This window comes from Trachypithecus francoisi, unplaced genomic scaffold (assembly GCF_009764315.1).
Source record: "Trachypithecus francoisi isolate TF-2019V2 unplaced genomic scaffold, Tfra_2.0 Lachesis_group6, whole genome shotgun sequence".
NCBI classification, from domain to species: Eukaryota; Metazoa; Chordata; class Mammalia; order Primates; family Cercopithecidae; genus Trachypithecus; species Trachypithecus francoisi.
This window is the reverse complement of record NW_022681471.1, coordinates 125,470,521-125,489,668: the sequence shown is the minus strand read 5'-3', so window position 1 is coordinate 125,489,668 and position 19,148 is coordinate 125,470,521. Positions and strand designations below refer to the sequence as shown.

The following is a 19,148-nucleotide window of genomic DNA, read 5'->3' as shown; positions in this document are numbered from 1 at the left end:
TGCCTGCTCCCTCCCTTCCATGGGCCTTTGCTTAGTGACATCTGGAGAGATCCTGGCTTAAACATCCATTTAAAAATGTACTCTGTCACACTCTGTCCCCAAACTCTGCTTCATTTTTTTTTTTTTTTAAACATTCGTGACCGCCTGACCTAAGGATGTACTTTTCATTGTCTGTCTCCTTGGCTGGAATCGTGCTGCACAAAGACAAGGACTTGGCTTTGTTCGCTGCTTCATCCTGAGGACCCAGCCGGTTCTCAGCACAGGGTGGGGCTTGGGAGTGAATGCAGATTGCCTAGGTGTTGGGGGAGTGGCTGAAGTTGCTGTTCCTGCCGGCTAGTAGCCATCACAGTGTCCCCTTCTTTCTCGGACACTGGGACACTGAGTGAGGGCACATCTTTCCTTGGCCAAACTTTTGTCCCTGGGCTAGAGGAACTCAGGGAGGCCTCCAGACGTTGCCCAGTCACCTTCTTGCTAAGTGTCCTCTAGCACGGCATTCTCTTCTGCATTTTGTGTGATATTCTTCTGGCCTGGGTTTTAAGAAGTCCTATTATCACGGCTCTTCAAATCACAGAAAGGGATGCTCACCAAATTTGGTTCCACTAACTAGTTTCCATGAGGTACATTCTTAGCCACTAGGCGAGCCTCTGCTTCAAGACTTTTCATTTCTTGATTAACTTCCCAATGGGGTGAAACCCATTTGTGTCCTTAAATACGAGCCACTACATCCTTCTAAGCATGCAATACCAGAATGAAGCATTACTACATATTAGAATTAGCATTTTCTGTCTGAAGGGATTTAGTAGTCTCAAGAAAGGGTGGGATTGTTCACTTAGAACAGGCTTAAAGTAACGATCTCCCATTAGTGTAGCACCTACGGTACAGCCCATGCGAAAACCCCGGCAATACTCAGATAACAGCGAAACGTACAGAAATGGGCTGGAAACAAAAAGAGCATTGTTCCTGGTTGTGGGACAGGTCTGGTGTTCCACACAGGTCTCGCTGTTGATAGAAAGCCGCCAGAAGCTTTCTGAGGTTCACCCAAGGCCCTCTGCCAGAGCTGCTGATAGAAAATGTAGAAGTTGTAACAAACCTTTCCATTCTTTTGGGTTGTAATCTGTGGTATTAACAGAATATCTTTAGAGGGCTGGCAGCTCTTTCCTTCAAGATGTGGGGTTAAGAAGTTATGTAGTTTTACTCTTATTTTTACTAGTGCAATTCTCTTGACATCTTAAATTGAACAACCAATATGGAAATTTTAGGGTGGCAGGAGGTAGAGGTTGACAACAAATATCTCTAAAATGTCTTTTCCATTGTACTGGGTTCCTCCTCTGAAGCTGTATCTTCTTCTTTTCTCTCCAACCCGTTTCTTTCAAGAGCACACCATAAAGTGCACCAGTTTACTTTGGGATGACATTTGACTGGTTATATGGGTGGCCTTCAGGTTTGACACAATGGGCATTTAGAGGCCTTGACTTTGAATATATTGCGAACCTGGTGATGAAGCAGACAAGTCCTGGTGTGGGGGGGCCTTGGCCTTGAACTTCACTCTGCCTGTTACTGGCTGTGTGACCCTCAGCAAATCACTTAACATCCCTGAAGCTGAATGCAAAATGTAGAGGGTGCAAAAGTGAAGACTGTGAGTCTGTGCACTGAATTTTGATTTCATACTACATAGTAACTTATGTCCTTGTTTATTCTCCTTGAGCAGTTACCACTTTTCTATCATTTTATTTGTGATGTATGGTAAAGGCACTGTCTTGCACTCTTAATTAAAATTAAGACCAGAATAAGGCAGTTCTTTGGCAGTCACAGATCTTAATGATTTTTTTAAATGAACTGGAATACATAGATATTTTTTAAAATACCAAATCATTGAGCACATCATCTACATTGGACAAAGTTTTATAGGGAAGTTTTAGAGAGAGTGCTCTCACATAAATGAATTTTGCAGAAGTGAAAGAAGACGTTACTGTCCTTTGAAGTTTTTGTTGGATGAAAATGGATCACAGTTGAAAAAATGGAGGTGGTTGGAGTTCTCTGAAACATAGCTGCCTTGTTTTTTTTTTTTTTTTTTTAAATCTGGACCTGCCTTGCCCACTCTGAGAGCGGTAGATGTCATGCTCAGTAGGAGGGGCAGCACCACACCCCGTGATCCTGAGCAGGCTTTGGAGTCAGCCTGTGGGTTTGAATCTGGCTCTGCCAGATATTCGCTTGTCATCTGGGTCATTTAGTTAATTGCTCTGAGCTTCAACTTCATCATCAAATCCGAGGAGGTTATGCTTATCTCATAAGGGAGGGGGGGGGGGTTAGTGAGGTGACAAGCATGCAGCAAGACCCTGTCACCTAATAGGTGAACTACTTTAAAATAAGACTCAGTGCTTTGAGATGTATGGCCTTTTATTTCTGTCTTGCATTCAAGACTCCTGGTTCCCCACACAACATCTGAAATAGAAAAACACATGGGCTTTGCTTCTGTTTTACATTTCCTACATCATGTGTCTTGGTGTTTCTGAGATCCCTCAAAGACAATGGCTCTCTCTCCAAGGGACCTTACCCCCAGCCTGAGCTCCTGAAGTAGAGAGTGATAAGAGGCTCATCCAACCTGGTTGTTCTAGGACCTGGTTGATGGATCATTGAATCTCCTAGTTCCACCTGTAGGGGTTCACCTTCAGCAGGGACTCCTGGAGTCTATATTTGTTCTGATGACCAACTGGGTTTTGGGGCCACATTCTATCTGCAGACTTCTGGTTCTAGTCCTTCCCTTCATACCATTCAGCTACACAGTGCCCCCTGTGCAAATTTCGGTGAACTACATTGATTTTTTGTTGGGAAGCTGTCACAGCTAAGAAAGTACAAGTAGCCCTTCCGTGAATATCCCCAGTGAGTTACCAGCAGTGAGTGAGAAGGCCAGCTGTTTTGGTGGAAGTGGGGCTGGTTTTGAGGGACAAACAAAAGAGTTTTGAAAATATACAATGGGTTTATATGCCTACTGTCACCATTCTTGCTATTGGCTCCCACATTTTAGTAGCCACCAAGTGGCATGCTGGTACTGTGCTAGGAACTTTTTCTATTTTATTGCCAAATCTCACGGGGACTATCAGGTGACACAGACTGTTCTACCACCTCAATCATTTGAATGAACTATTTTGTGAAAGAAGGGATTTAATGAGAGCAGAATAAAAAGAAAAAATATGCCTACAGCTCAAACTTTAGTTCATGCTCACTTACTTTAACTTTTGGCATGGAGCACTCTATAGTTAAAAATATATGTACTTTTAATAAAGATGTATAAATAAAGACTTGTGCTTGGTAGGAACAGACAAGGCAATGTGTGTTTGAGAAACCTACAAGTCTGTAATAGCCATTATGGAAGTGCCTGCAGGGTCAGGCCACGTTAGCATTTAGGAGTGTCACTATTCATCATGCATGGTGTGCCTCTATCTGCTCTCCTCGGGGCAGGACTCAGGACTAGTGTTTATAAATATTTTATTTGTAGCTGGTGGCAATCACAGCAATGCTGCTGAGCCCCAGAGCCCTATTCAAAGGGAGGCAGTGGCTTCCTGCTTGTGTTGTTTGCCCTCCTCCTAGGCCGTGGATGCTGATAGCTCAGGTTGACTCCGGTGCCGAGTTTTGCTTGAGTTGTGACATATTTGGCAAGGAATTTGTTGATGATAATAAAATACCAGAGTTGGCAAGTTACTTACTTTTTCTCCCACGAGTAAGGAGATTCTGTGTTATCCTGATAATAACAATCACCGCAAACACCATATGCCAGGCCTCCTGCCAAGCAAGCCCTTTCCTTGCATTTTCTAATTAAATTTCATGCCCATCCCATGGGAGAAGTATTTTAGTGTCCCCATTTGAGACAGGAGGAAGCAGGTGGAAAGAGGGAAAGTGACTCACCCAGGTCCCACAGCCAGTGAGTGGCAGAGCTGGGTGCCACTCGCACCCACCAGCATGCCAGAGGTTCCTGTGAGTGGTAAGCAAGGGAGTTGGGGCTGGCAGTTAATGATCCAGGTTTTTAGGATAACATGGAGGGAAATGTTAGAACCAGAACCTGTGAACTGGGAGGCTTGGAACCTGAAAGAAGCTAGTTGCTTTCCAGAGAAGGAATTCATTCCACTCTGGACCAAAGTTTCTCAAGTTCCTTAGCCTTAGGGCTTTCCAGGCTGGAGCCTCAGGTGTAGGGGACGTGACAAAGGACACGCTTCAGAGGCCACCTCCCTTTGAAGGCAGAACCAAGTCTTGTTTTGTTCTGTGCTCTGCGTCCAACCCCAGACCCAGGCCTGGTGTACACAGGAGCTGGCTGGGAGGATGGAAGCTTGGAGGAATGGTGGGAGGAAGGGGAGGAAGGAGGGAAGGAGGGACGTTGCCATTTTCCCTGGATGGGTGTTTGGATTGAAGGAAAGAATTGAGGACTTGGTAGGAGAAAGAGTGAGTAATAAATTAGAACCGGAATGAAATCAGAGTTATAGGAGACAGAAGAGTTTCCAGCTTTTGCACAAAGCACCATTATCAAAAGCTCACTACTTCTTGCTGTGTCCCATATGTTCTCCCTGTACACAGATCTCATTCATATGTTTATTTAACAAAGATTTTGACCACTAACCTGGGGATAAACGAAACATGTCCTCTTCTCAGAGAGAGGAGTTTACAGTCTCGGGAAATTACTCAAGCAAGCAATCTTGTTGCGTGATCATTAGCGGAGGATGTGGGCATCCCAACTTGGACGTCTTCAACTGCCCAGGGTGCTCTTGAGCAAAGGGTGTTGCATCGACCAGAAGGAGGGATGCTTCCTTGGGGTCTTTCTTTTTCTTTGCCAAAACATTACTTTGAACTGTTTCTACCTTTCTGTGAAGTTTTCGGGTTTTCATAGTTGTATGTTTAATGGAATGCTAGGATCTCATGTGAAATAACATTGATTTTTTTGTTTTAACAAGGATTGATCGTAAGATGTCAAGTACTCACACCAGCTACAAACTGGATGAGGCGCAAGCTATCATGAGTGAGCTCCGGACCATCAAGAAGGCTATTTGCACAGGCGAGAAGGAGAGGCGGGACCTGATGCATGTAAGCTGCCTGCCTGCTCATGTGTTTTATTTTAAGATGTTTTTAATATACTTATGCATTACATGTTATATAGTTATTGTATATATAACATATATGTATATATAATACACACACACATGCATACACACATACGCACCCCCCACTGTATTTAAGTATGTATAGAGTCATCCCTTTGTATCCTTGGGAGATTGGTTCCAAGACACACCCCCATCCCTCAGGATACCAAAGTCTTTGAATGCTCAAGTCCCTTATATAAAATGGTGTGGTATTTGCATATAACCTGCACAATCCTCCTGTATACTTTTCTTTTTTTTTTTTTGGAGACAGGATTTCTGTCACCTAGGCTTGAGTACGATGGCACAAAAATGGCTCACTGTAGCCTTGACCTCCCAGGCTCAAGCCATCCTCTCACCTCAGCCTCTAGAGTAGCTGGGACCACAGGTGTGCACCATCTTGCCCGGCTAATTTTTATATTTTTAGTAGAGACAGGGTCTCGCCATGTTGGCCAGGCCGGTCTCAAACTCCTGGCCTTGAGCGATCCTCCCGTCTTGGCCTCCCAAAGTGCTGGGATTACAGGCATGAGCCACTGCGCTTGGCGCCTCCCATATACTGTAAATCATCTCTAGGTTAGTTATAATACCTCCTGCAGTGTAAATGCTATGTAAATTGATGTTACACTGCATTGGTTTTTTCTTTGTGTTTTTTTTTTTTGGTTGTTTTTTTTCCTCCGAATATTTTCTATCTGCGGTGGGTTAAATCTGGAGATGTGGAACCTGCGGATATGGATAATGGCCCACCCTAATCCAGTATGACCTGATCTTAACTAGATTACATCTGTAAAGACTATTTCCAAATAAGGTCACACTCACAGGTTCCTGGGGTTAGGACTTGAACATCTCCTGGGGGAACATAATTCAACCCACAGCAATGGGTGATACATTTATATTGTTCAATAATCAAAATAATTCCAAAGGTCTGTGATAAGAAGTCTCGCTATTGCCCCATCCTCCTACTGCCCTACCTACCTTTATTAGCTTCTTGCCTACCCTTCCAACATTCATGCGGACACACAAAAATGAGAATACGTGTTTAGCTGCCCTCACGCAAAGCCAGGACTGTGATACTGTTCCACGCTAGCTTCCTCACTTAACAGCAATATCCCCTACCTTTCCCCATATCTGTACACAAAGAGCTGCTGCTTTCCTTGAGATGGCTGCGTAGTATTTTACTCTGTGGGTGTATTTGTATTACATGTAGCTGGGATCATTGTAGCTTTATATTGCTTTATGTTGTTTTCGCCTTGAGCTCTTGTAGTTTCTGTTATTTTTAGAAAAAGTTGAATTTTTGCAAATACAAAAATCTGCCTCCGTGGTGGGGAACTCAAGCAAGACATCTGAGTGACTGGCCCTAGTGCTGCACATGGTGGCCTCAGAGAGGCCAAGGCAGGGAGCACTGCTTGACCTCATGACGCAAAGTGCTGGAATGCATTCAGTGCTTTCAGTTACGGTTTTTATTTTTCATCTGCTACCCTAAGTGAGCACCTGCTGCCTGCTGGCATGTGTCTAGATTCTGTAGAGTATAAAACCCACAGGACAGAACAAGCAAAGCTCAAACTCATAGGCAAAATGAGACAGATGCACAAAAAACTACCCTGCCTGGGCAGTGCTTTCTAAGGTCAAGGCCATGAGGGACTTTCGGAGAGTCCTCACGGTGCTTATTAAGATGCAGATTACCAGGCCCCACCCTAGACTCACTGAATTAGAATCTCTGGAGGCAGGGCCCAGGAATCTGTATTTTCAGATGACCTCTCCAGGTTGTGATAAGTAAATGGTAATTGTTAGTTTTTTTTTTTTTTTTGGGCACACAGGTAGCACTGAGAACAGCTACCATTTACTGAGATCTCTGCTCAGCTGACATCAAACAAGATGCCCCATGTTTGTTACCCATCACCGACACCCCAGGCTGAACCACGTGGTGTTCCATGGTGGAGACACAGCGGCTTTACGCCATGAGGCCAAGTAGGGCTGCCTGCCCCAGCCTCTCTGAGGCCACCCTGTGCAGCACCAGGGCCAACCAACTCATTTGCCTTGCTTGAGTTCCCACCATGGAGGCAAGAGATAGAATTGCTGGAAGAAGCTTCAGGCCCGAGCGCCTTCTTTGATGTCTCCATAGCCTCTCAAACTCTGAGAAGCTCCAGGAAGAGGCACGGGCAGAGTCCTCTTCTATCCAGGTTAAATAAGTTGTTTTACCTTTCTTATGTGAACTTAACAATATTGACCCCTCCCAAGAAGGCTTCATCTCAATCTCAAGCCAGTTTTGTGAGTTCTACTGCACTTGGGCATTTTTGATTCTGGTATCCAGTAAAATTGCTGAAAGTGAATATATTCAGAAGTCTAAAAGAAATGGTCAAAAATCTGATTTTTGGCTGGATGCGGTGGCTCATGCTTATAATGCCAGCACTTTGGGAGGCTGAGGCAGGAGAATTGCTTGAGCCCAGAACTTTGAGAAAAGCCCAGGCAACATAGTGAGACCTGGTCTCTACAAAAACAAACAAAGAAACAAACAAAAGTTTAGCTGGGTGTGGTGGCGTACCTGTAGTCCCAAGTACTCAGGAGGCTGAGGTGGGAGGATCGCTTGCGCCCAGGAGGTCGAGGTTACAGTGAGCTATGATTGTGCCACTGCCCTCCAGCCTGAGTGACAGAGTGAGACCCTTTCTAAAAAACAAACAAACAAACAAACAAAAAAAACTTCAGATTTTGATTTCTGCTTAAAACTGTCACACAGAGAGATTTCATGTGCCAGAATGCATACTTTAATTTTTGGCAAACCAACATACATATGAGATTGCTTTTGACCATGTACAATTATGACTGAAAAATGAGGTTTATGAATATACGTAAGCTAAAACAGCAACTCAAAGAACTGACAAAAAAAAAAGTAAACATTGTCTGGGAGCTGTTTCCCCTTCCCTGTGTTTCTTCTGTAACAATCTCAAGCAGCATTCATCTCTGTCAGACTCATTTACATTTTTCATAGAAATACTTATTTTTTTCTTTAGGAAACACGAAGGTTTAAGAACCAGTAAAATGGTACCATAATTGTCCTCTATTTTATTCACATGCTGCCAGGGGAACTTAGTTACAATGTGATTTAAATGACTAAGAATTTTATTAGAGGTGCCTGTGATGAAGGGCATTTATGTGAAATCTAATGAGCATGGGGGTCAGGTGGGGCAACTGTTCAGTAATAAATAAAGCAGCAGACCTAAAACAAATGAGAGGACCACTTCTGGAGGAAAGAGACACATCGCCATCTCCGTTCAAAGAGCTTGTCTCATTCTGTTCCAGAGCCTGGCCAAGCTGACTGATAGCTTCAAGAACAGCTGCTCCGTTACCGACTCTCTAGTGGACTTCCCTCACCATGCAGGCGTGCCTGGCGATGCTGGTCTACCCCAGCAGTTCTGCGATGCCGGCTCCCAGACCGATATAATCGGGGAGGTATATGCGTGCCCAGGGGGAGAAATGCACTGGGAGAGGGAAGGGCTGCTTCAGTGTTGCCATCACTGGTTTGGTGTAATTTTCCATGTTCACTTAAGAAATGCCTTCACTTTTGTGCCATTAAGTTTGAAGAAAAAGTATTGTGTCTCACATCCAGCTGTGTGATACAATTGAATTGCTTATTACTGCTGCCTTTATGATTGGGACTCTTATAAATGACAGACTCCTTGTGAGAGTTGAGTTTCACTGTTCTTTTGACAGACATATGACTTTTTAGAGCATGGGTCCCCACACCTTTTTTGTGAAGGGCCAGATAGTAAATCTAGTCACTATTTTAGGCTTTTCAGGTAGTTCTGCTGGAACTGCCCCACCCTGTCATTGCAGTGTACATGCAGCCATGACAGAGATACCTTGCAAGCATGTAAGGTTAGGGCCTCAAGCTGCTCAAACGTTCACTTACAGAACAGCCAGTTGGCTGAATTTGGCCCCAAGGCCATAGTTACTGATTCCTGCCTTAGACCACTGATTTCCAAAGGCTTTGTAGCTGTGCCACCTTGGGTATTACTTTATTGCTGTTTCTTACTCTTCTGAAAGAATGTCAGGAAATTGAACTGAATTAAAAGTCATTTTTTTTGAGACTTGGAAGACTGTCATAATGCCTCTTTTGTTAATTAGTGAAGCCTTGAGTTAGCTACAGAAACAGAGTTGGGAAGATCACCATTTGAAACAGGGTGGTGGATATTCAAAGACACTACTATTCTAATATCATTGAGTGAAGCTTGACATTAATTTGTTACCAAATGGAAAAGCAGTTTAAAGAGCTTCTTTTTTTTAAGGATTATTAAGTAAAGATGAGGTATCAATGGAATGCACAGTGCCACCCCCCCCCCACACCGAAATAAAATAAATAAAAGGAAAGCAACAAAAGGAGAAAAAATAATTGATGGAGAGCTCTGAGTTTTAAATAATTAGCTAATTAATATTTTGAAATCTTGGCAACTAGTGCCTCTTTGAGGGGAGTATAATGTAGGAAATCATGGCCCTTTATGTCTTGGGTGTCCTGGAACAGTCCTATTTTCAAATTTGCCCACGTTGTTCCAAACGTACACTTGGCCATTTTTGACTAGGCATCTTCTTTGGATGAAAGAATATGGTCACCATCTGTAACACACAGAGGAGAATCTGTAATTCAAAAATGTTTGGCATTTTTGCCTAAAGATTTTGGAGTGAGGGAAGGAAACAAGTACAGTACTCATTGAATTCGTGAATAATTCATTGCTGCTTATTGTAAGGTTAGAATTAGAATTTAGTTTGAGAGAAACAGTTAAGATAGAAGGTTCTCCAGTGATTTAGGTCAACCCTTCTAAAAATGTCAGTTGAGGAATGGTGGCTGGTTATGCTACTTGAGCAGTCGCTGTTCATCGTTGATGAGGCCCTGCAGTTTACTGGGGCCGACCCTGGGTCAGCAGTTTCGTAGCTGTTATCTCAGTTTAAGTAGTTGTTCCCATCCTGTGTGATGTGCAGGAGACCGAGATACCAGGTTACCTAAGGTCTTGTAGCTGAGGAGAGGCAGGTCTGGGTTTGAAACATTTCTCATCCCTAAACCCCTGTACTTTCTAAGAAACCGCATCATGTTATTATAGAAAAATAGATCAAAAGGCTATGACTGTATTAGCTAACCATTGCTGCAAAACAGATTTCCCCAAAACCTAGCCTCTTAAAACAACACTCCTTTATTATCTCATGATTGATGTGGTCCGGGAGACTGGGCTGGGTCTTCTGCTCCAGGGCTTCTCAGGAACCTGCAATCAAGGTGTCAGCCAGGGCTGTGGTCTCATCCAAAATCTCACCTGGGGGAGGAGCCACTGTTAAGCTCATGCGATTGTTGGCAGGATTCAGTTCCTCACAAGTTGCTGGACTGAGGGCTTCAGTTCCTTGCCACGTGGGCTGCTCCAGCACGGCAGTCTGCTTCATCAAAGTGTGCCAGCTGAGAGAGTCCGCTAGCAAGGTGGAAGTCACAGTCTTTTGTAACCTATTCACAGAAGTGACTTCCCATCACCTTGGCTGTGTTCTATTGGTTATAGTCAAGTTGTAGACCCAGTGTATTCTCAAGGGGAGGGAATTTCACACGGGGAGAATCCCAGGAGTGGAGGTCATTGGGGGCCATCTTAGAAGTCTGCCTACCTCACTTTGAGCTTGTGTTGAGTCTGTTTTGTGGGGTGGGTATTGCTGTATATCAGACGTGCTTTTTGAGACTGGAGATTTGCAGCCACAGGGTTGCACACGCTGTAGGGCTGCATAGGAACTCTGAAGCAGGAGTCTCTTGGATCCATTTGGCTGTCCTTTCTTTTCACTAAAATGTCTATTTAATTCTCAAAGAAGAGTACAGAAACAAAGCTTAGAGTGAGGTGCATACAGCTTTGAGAAGAGGTTTGAGAGATGATGTTTATTGATCCTGATGAAGAGTTGGTTGTGGGGTCACTAATAAAGAGGGGACTGAAAAGGCAAGTAGTCATCTCCACTGTGGACAGTTTTTGGAGCTGTGGCACTGCCACTTAAATACATTTATACTGAGGAAGCTGGAGAGGAGCATTGGATGAGGCCATTTAAACATGTATAATTGTGGCCAGGCACGGTGGCTCGTGCTGGTAATCCTAGCACTTTGGGAGGCTGAGGTGGCCATAGTTGGCCAGATTGCTTGAGCCCGTGAGTTGAAGACCAGCCTGGGCAACATGGTGAAACCCCATCTCTACAAACCAAAAATTAGGCAGGTGTGGTGGCTCATGCCTCTAGTCCCAGCCACTTGGGAGGCTGAGGCCGGAGGATCGCTTGAGCCCAAGGGGTTGAGGCTGCAGTGAGCTGTGATTGCGCCTCTGCACTCTAATCTGGGCAATAGTGTGAGACCCTGTCTCAAATAAAGAAACCATGAACAATTGTCATTCTGGTTGGAGAATGCTCAGTCCCTTGTAAGGCACTTTTTCATCTTGCCATTCAAGGTAATAAATTTGCAAAGAAATTTTTCATCAACATAGATCAAAACTCATATCGATAAATTCATTGCTAATCATTCAAGTTGAATATTTTCAGATACTTGTTGATGGGAAGTTATTTCAAAAACAAAGACTTGGTGATCATAATATGTGGTCTAGTAAGGTCACATCAACAGATGGAGCTGATTTATTGAAACTGGAGTTGTATGAATATTTGCAGGAATGAGGAATTAACCAAAATGTACTACAGTTACTTCCTGTACATGTCTTTTTATTTTGTTTTGCGTAGGATTTTGTTGCCGTCAATGTAACTGGTACGAAAATATTTAAATACATCTACTCGTCATGGAGCACTGCATTTAGAGGCTAACTCTATATTGGTACTCCCCGAGTTGTGGCTTTTTGAGACCTTGCTTGCTTTCCTTTTGCCCTTGATTCTTTAACACGCCTTGTGGCATCAGAAGGCGTCCACCAGCCCATACCTCACAGCGAGTCCAGCTGCCTCAGACCGTGGGCTTCTGAGTAGAACATCATTATTTTATGTTTACTGAGGAATTAGAGAATGGACTGCACAAAATGGGATGACTGGTTTTTGCCTTTGTATCAACTTTTTCTAAGTAATTTCCTACTTCTTTTAAAACCTAAATTGTGGTTGTTGTTTGGAATTACAGAATAGATAGATATGCTGCTGCTGTAAAAAAACAAAAAACCCTACCAGTTTCGGCAAGCAAGAGTCTTCCCTTCCCCCTCCCCGCTCCGCAGCCAGGGGCGGCCGCAAAGGGTTATTCGGTGTTTCCTTCCAGACCTTGCACAGATTGAAAGTGAAAGAGATTAAGAGTATTTCTCATTGCTGCCGAAAGTTTAAGTGAAGTTGCTATTTTGGAAATATGTTTTTAATATACGTTTCCTTTCTTTTTTCTCTCTCTCTTCTGTTCTGGAAAGTTCGTCTTTGATGATAAAACAAGACTTGTAGACCGAGTCAGACTTAATTGGCAGTATGAAGAAGCCAGAAAGAGGTAAGGAGCGCTTTTATCCAACCTCGCCTTCTGCTTACTTACTTTCTCCTGTGGAAGGAGGCGTGGCAGAGTTCCTGTGTGTGATTGTCCACGTCTGATCGGAGAACAGCGTTTGTTAGAATATCAAGTCAAGGATCTTCATTTACATGTAGCTTAATACATACATATGACAACATTTCAACTGCATTTAAAATGTGAAATTTGCAATATTGCAAACAGTGATACAGACGTGATTCCCTAAGAATAGAAACTTTTTGGCGTCATCATCCCTGGTAGTTCAGAACCTCTACCCCTCCTCTCCTTCCCTTCCCTCCTTCCAGTAGACCGAGCATCAGTTCTGGAGGGTATCATAAGTGAAACCACTTGATCTTTTATATGTGTGGCTTCTAACTCCATAGGCTAATAGGCAAGCCATGTATCTTGGTTATAAGACATTCAATAAGCATTAGGTCAGCAGGTGAGCAGTACCTAATTGATTTCATTCCATGTATGTTGTCCTGTGTCACAAACCGTTGGTCTCCTGCAAATTGCGGCTTGACCCACTTTGTGTGCTTGTGTTTCTCTTTCCTCACTTCCCTCCCTCCCTCCAGTCTTCATCCTCAGACATGGACAAAGCTGAGAGGCTTCCAAACCCTCGCATGATATAGTATTGCGGGGCGCCACACGTCTCCTCACCTGCGCAGGACTCCTGTTTTCAATATTCTTATCCTCTCTGGCTTTTGTATTCTCTTTTTTAGAGACTTTCTCTCGTTTGTGCCTTCTGGAAAGAGTCTTAAAACCAAATTATTTCCAAATAAGTGCTTCAGAAAAGTATCAAGCATAACTTTTTAAAAAAAGTTTCTTGAGTCACAAATGAAATATTATCATGGGGGGCGGGCAGAGCAGAATAGAAGAATGTAGGGTGGAGTGAGGGAGTTCTTTCTGGAAGCTAAACAGTTAGGCCTGCTCAGCACACTGCACCATTCATGGATGTCTGGAAAGCTACTTTGTTGGCTTTTAAAAAATGTAAAAATAGTAACAAAAGCACATCATATGATTCAGTGCTCCAGGGCCAACTGAAACGGACATGGACCTTCTGTTTTCTAGGAGGTTTTCTAACCAGTGCCTCTTGGCTTTTTAGGATGGACTCGTGGTGGGCTTTGAATTTCCTCACAGAACAGTGCCAGGTTCATTTGCCAATACGGTTGTCTTTGTGGTGGCATTCTTCATTTATCATGCATTCCTTCTCTTTAGTCTGCCAGAGTTTGTGAGGAGTGATTGTCTCTTCTGAATATTTCTCTGCTCTTGCCTGTTTCTGGGGGAACTGCAGAGTGTGGGTGCTGGAATTTGCTGTGCTGGATTAAACTCAGCAAACAGATTGTTGCTACACTTAGGAACATGATTGTTATGTGTTTGGCTGTGACATTTACCAGACATAGCAAGTGATTTATTTGTTTTCTAGAGATGGTGCCAGTATTACGGTGAGTAACCTTCTAAATGTTGGGATAATACATTTGGGTGAAAAGTTGAGTATTTAAGAAAGTTATCCAAGGGGCAGGCATGGTACTTCATCAGTTCTTTTGAATAAAATACCATATTATTTCAAGATGGCCAGAGCCTTGTTAGGAAATGCACCACAGCTACAGAGGAAGGTCCAGCCTTCCAGTACAGTAGCGGCATCTCAGAAATGCCTCTGTGGGCTGTGTTGGAGCATTTAAAAACCAGAGATGTCTTTTAAACTCCACCTGGGTGGGCCTGCACAGGTGCTACCTGTCCTTTTCCCACTAGCATAGTGGGGCTCCACACAGGGAGCAAGGTCTTCACCCTCCAGGAGACCTCCAGCAGTGTTTGCAGACATGTTTAGGTGTCCCAACTCTAGGGCAGGTGCTGCTGGCATCTAGTGGGCAGGGGCCAGGGAAGCCGCTTGACATCCTGTTGTGCACAGGATGGCCCCCGCAACAAAGGCTTACCTGGCCCAGCATGGCCACAGTGCCGAGGTCCAGAAACCTTGCCCTGGGGCTTCTTCCTGTCTTGCTCCTGAATCTCTACAATGTGTGGACAACAAGGGGCCTACACGAGCAGATGGCCTACTGACTCACAGGCATCAGCCCGCTCCCCACTCACCCTGCTCCAGCCAGTCGGCCCCTCGATGTTCAAGCCTGCACTGAGCAGCCCCTCGGGCCTCCCACTGGGCCTCAGTCCCACCGAGCCAGCTCCTGAGCTAGCATAATGAGGGTCCCTCAAGGTGTCTGCTTCCTGATCTCCACAGCCTGTAAAGATGTGGCTTTCCATGGCAAAAGGGACTTTGTGGACATAATTAGATTAGGGATCCTGAGATGATGGGGGAAATGAGCCTTTATGGTCCAGGTGGGCCCAGTGTCATCATAAGGGTCCCCATAAGAGAGAGACAGGACGGTCAGCAGCAGAGAAGGAGATGTGAGGTTGGAAGCAGAGGTCAGAATAGTGTGGGGCCAGGAGCCAAGGAGCACGGGCAGCTCCTAGAAGCTGGAAGGTGCAAAGAAACAGATTTTCCCCTGGAGCCTCCAGAAGGAACGCAGCCCTGTAGACCCATTTTTGACTTCTGCCCTCCAGAACTGTAAGGGAATAATAGGTGTTGCTTTAAGCCATTAAGCTGTGGTAATTTGGGGCAGAAAAGAACAAACTCATACAGTGCCCTTGGCCTGTTCTGTCTTCTCTGCTTGGAATGGGGTGGCTTTTCTCCAAATTTTCGTAGGACCTCTGCTCTCCTTTTGATCACCTTGTTAGAGAGGTTTCCTTGACCATCCTGAATAAAATCGCACCACCCTGTCTTCACCCCTGTCCCCCTGATTGGCTGAGCAAATGTTATTACCTAACCAGTGTTTACTTTCTTACTGCCTGTCTCTCCCTGTGAAAATGCAAATAACCCTCATGAGTACAGAGATTGTAGGTCACTGCTGTAAGCCCAGCAGCTACATACTCGGTGAATATTTATTGAATGAGTAAATGAGGGTCCCGTGTGATTACGTTTGCTGTTTGGCCTTTGCCCCTGGGACTGGGCAAGCCAGGGCAGTCTTGGGGCCAGGTCAGCTCCAGGCCAACCGCTCTGCTCCTGGGTCCCTTCCCGAAACCTCCATCCAGGTGTGAGCCTTGGGGTCTCTCGCCTTGACTTGAGAAGGGAAAGGGCTTCAAGACATGGGTGCTTTTAGGGATCTAAGGTAGGCAGGGAACCGTCTCTCCCTTTCAAGGACTATATTCAAGGTGTGATACGTCAACACACCGACCCAGACTCACAGTTCTGGGCCTTCATGGACATTCAAAAGAGCTACTAGCCTTTGAACTCCATAATCAGTCCTCTCCTTGGGGGTAGGAGAAAGTGGCATTGGAGGTGGGCCCTGAAGGAGTGCTGGGATTTCAGTCGCCCATCAATTGGGAATGGGCTTTCTCAGGTAAGAGTGGGAGTCAGGAGTGGGGGTGAGGTGTCAGTCTGCAGCAGCTGGACTGGCCTGGAATTGTAGAGCAAAGGCCAGCCAGGCTGGAAGGGAGGATGCGTGAGCAGGGAGGGAGGCCACGGCATGGGGGCCACGATGCCCTGAAAGAGGGGTCAGAATTGCTGGCATGCTGGGACCTTTGAGTTGGGAAGGTTACGTGTGAGCCATTCAGATGGTGGTATGTGGAGAGGGCCATTGGAGGAACCCAGATGGCATAGAGATGAAGTCATCGAGCAGCTGGGCTCACCTTAGGAGATAGAACACAGGGAGAAAGAGGAGATGCCAGGACTGAGCCTGAGGAAGTCCTGTCAAAGGCCTGGCGAGGATGAGACTGGCCAGAGGGGTGTAGTAAAAGGTCTGAAAGAGGATGGCTGGGGCTGGAGGAGACAAGAAGAGGAAATACACCTGAGAAGACACTTGTCTCCACAGGCCCAGTGGCTGTGAAGGAACGAAAAGGGAGTGGTGCCATTGACTGACAGGCAGGCCTCTGCTTCCCAAGCCCAGCCTGAGGTGTCTTTGGTCCACAGTGCACGGGCAAAAGGAGGGCCAGCGGCAGGTTTTCCTAAAGCCGACTTGCTGTTTTCCATTCAAAGAACTCTCTCATTCTCAGATATACATACATACATATATACATATACATATATAAATATTTAATATATATGTTTAATATATATTTAATACATATTATATATTATATTTATAGTGTGTATTTACTATACATATTTTAATATATATATATTTTTCTGTTAAAACATCTTTCTCTTAATGAACTGATGATCGTTGATGTGAATTGGTTTTTTCCAAAGTCTTGACTTGGCAAAATAAAAAGCTGGCAGTCCTACATTCCTGCTGTCAGCACATCCCCTTTCTTAAATTGGACTGGCCTGGGGAACGTGTGACAGAGATGGTGCTCTCCCTGGAATTAAAGGAGGAGGATGGCCCTCAACAGGGTTTCCCAGAGGCTCACAGTAGAGTGGAAGGTCATTTGAAAGGCAGATCTTGGTTTTGACCATGAGTTTGGTGTTTTCAGTGGACTTGAAGCTGCTTAGAAACATCCATGAAGTGTCCTTGTCGGTGGAGTCTGCAGCGGAGACTGCAGTTCACTGAGTCTTGATTGCAGCTCCCTCCGGGCTCTGGTTCCCTGATGCGGCAGTGCACGTCTCCAGTTCCCTTGGCGTGATTGTTTCTGCCTCCAGTCATTCCACATTGGTTCCTATAGCTGAGGCTTGACCAGTAAGTGCATGCCTGCCGCGTGAACTACTCAGCTGTAGGTCACATAACCCTCAGCAGCCCGGGCAAGGCCCTAGACTTTACGTACCTTGTAGCGTTGTCAGGACAGCCTTGGCTCCCCTCTGCCCAACCCTGTAGACAGACGGAAGACTAGGAAGGGTTGATGTTATCAGGTCTCCCCAGCACCAGATCAGCGATTTCATTACGATGGCGTTTTCAGAGTGTTCTGTTGGACTGCCTCTAAGTGAGGCACGTGAGTAGAACGATATAGACTTGGGGAGAGAGCAGTGGCAAGTGGTTCTCTGGCAAGAACTCATTCTTGTAGAACAAACATTAACATTCCAGAAGCCAGGTGCTGAGCACCACAGGCAAAGCATGGTGGCTTTGAGGTCCTGTCCATGGTCTCTTCCTCGGCCCCCTTGATCAGGCTGGGACACAGTGTCCCTGACATCCCTGTGACTGTCCCTGGAGAAGTGGTGTGCCATGAGCAGGAAGGCATCATGTACCCCCATCAACCCACCAAAGCACGAAAAAGAACACGTTGCTCTTAGTGGCAGTGTTAGCAAAGAATAATGTGTTCTTCCCTGCCCCCTTATTCCGAGCCTAAGGGACATCATGTGCCCTTTTCTCTTGCCTAGGTGAACTTCTGTTATATTAGTGCCACTATTCAGTGTCGTCTTTTCGTTCTGCTACTTCGCCCTTGTACATTAATCTCCCAGCTCTCATTCCTGAAATCATTTCACCCTGCAAGCTTAGCTTCCCTACTGTATTAGGGTTCTGCAGAGAAACAGAACCAACAACAGTGGAGGTAGGGAGGAGAAGGGAGAGAGATTGTTTTATTATAGGAATTGGCTCACACAATTATGGAGGCCAGGAAGTCCCACTATCTGCAAGCCAGAGACCCAGGAAAGCCAGTGGTGTAATCAGTCCAAGTCTGAAGGCCTGAGAACTGGGGGTGGGGTGGGGTTTGAAGTGGGTGGGTGGGTGGGTGGTCATGGTGTAAGTCCCAGAATCTGAAGGCCTGAGAACCAGGAGCTTTGGTGTCTGAGGGCAGAAGGTGGATGTCCCAGCTCAAGAAGAGACCAAATTCACCCTCCCTCCACCCTTTTACTCTATTCAGTCCCTCAGTGAATTGGATGGTGCCCACCCACATTGGTGAGGGTGGACCTTCTTTGCTCAGTCCACTGATTCACATGCTTATCTCTTCCAGAAATTCCTTCCCAGACACACTCAGAGATAATGTTTTACCAGCTATCTGGGCAAGCGATAGCCCAGGCAAGTTGACACAGAAAGTGAACCATCATGTATATCCTCTGCAGAACCTCCTGTGCTTTGCCACTTCTGAATGGTGGAGAAGTTTATGCCTTAGGCGTTTTGGAGGTCTTTCCTTGCACATATATATTTGAGATTGTTTTTACGGTGTGGGAAATTGTCAAAACTGCCAAATTCTGGACAATGAGGGATTTCATATATATATATTCAGATTTTTTTTCCTTTTTCTTTTCTTTTTTTTTTTTTTTTTTTGAGACAGTGTCTCGCTCTATCACCAGGCTGGAGTGCAGTGGCGCGTTGTCGACTCACTACAACTTCCGCCTCCTGGGTTCTAGCAATTCTTGTGCCTCAGCCTCCTGAGTAGCTGGGATTACAGGCACATGCCACCACGCCAGGCTAATTTTTGCATTTTTAGTAGAGACAGGGTTTCACCATGTTGGCCAAGGCTGGTCTCGAACTCCTGGCCTCAAGTGATCCACTCGCCTCAGCCTCCAAAAGTACTGGTATTACAGGTGTGAGCTACCCCACCCAGCTGGATTTCATATATATTCGGATTTAAAGGAAGTTTGTGGAAGTGGAACTCGTAATTCTGAGTGGGAGGTATGATTTCTAGAGAATTCTCTG

The 19,148-nt window shown here is 45.2% G+C and overlaps 1 protein-coding gene across 2 annotated transcripts in view; it reads left to right on the top strand.

Moving 5' to 3' along the window:
• The window catches only part of WWC3 (WWC family member 3), a 128,293-nt gene that overhangs the window by 70,316 nt on the left and 38,829 nt on the right, over positions 1–19,148 (top strand). For both annotated transcript variants that reach the window (XM_033202127.1, XM_033202126.1), the window contains exons 6-8: positions 4,941–5,070; positions 8,418–8,567; positions 12,500–12,573. In XM_033202127.1, coding sequence (XP_033058018.1) covers positions 4,941–5,070; positions 8,418–8,567; positions 12,500–12,573 — 354 coding nt within the window. The remainder of the gene's footprint in view (positions 1–4,940; positions 5,071–8,417; positions 8,568–12,499; positions 12,574–19,148) is intronic.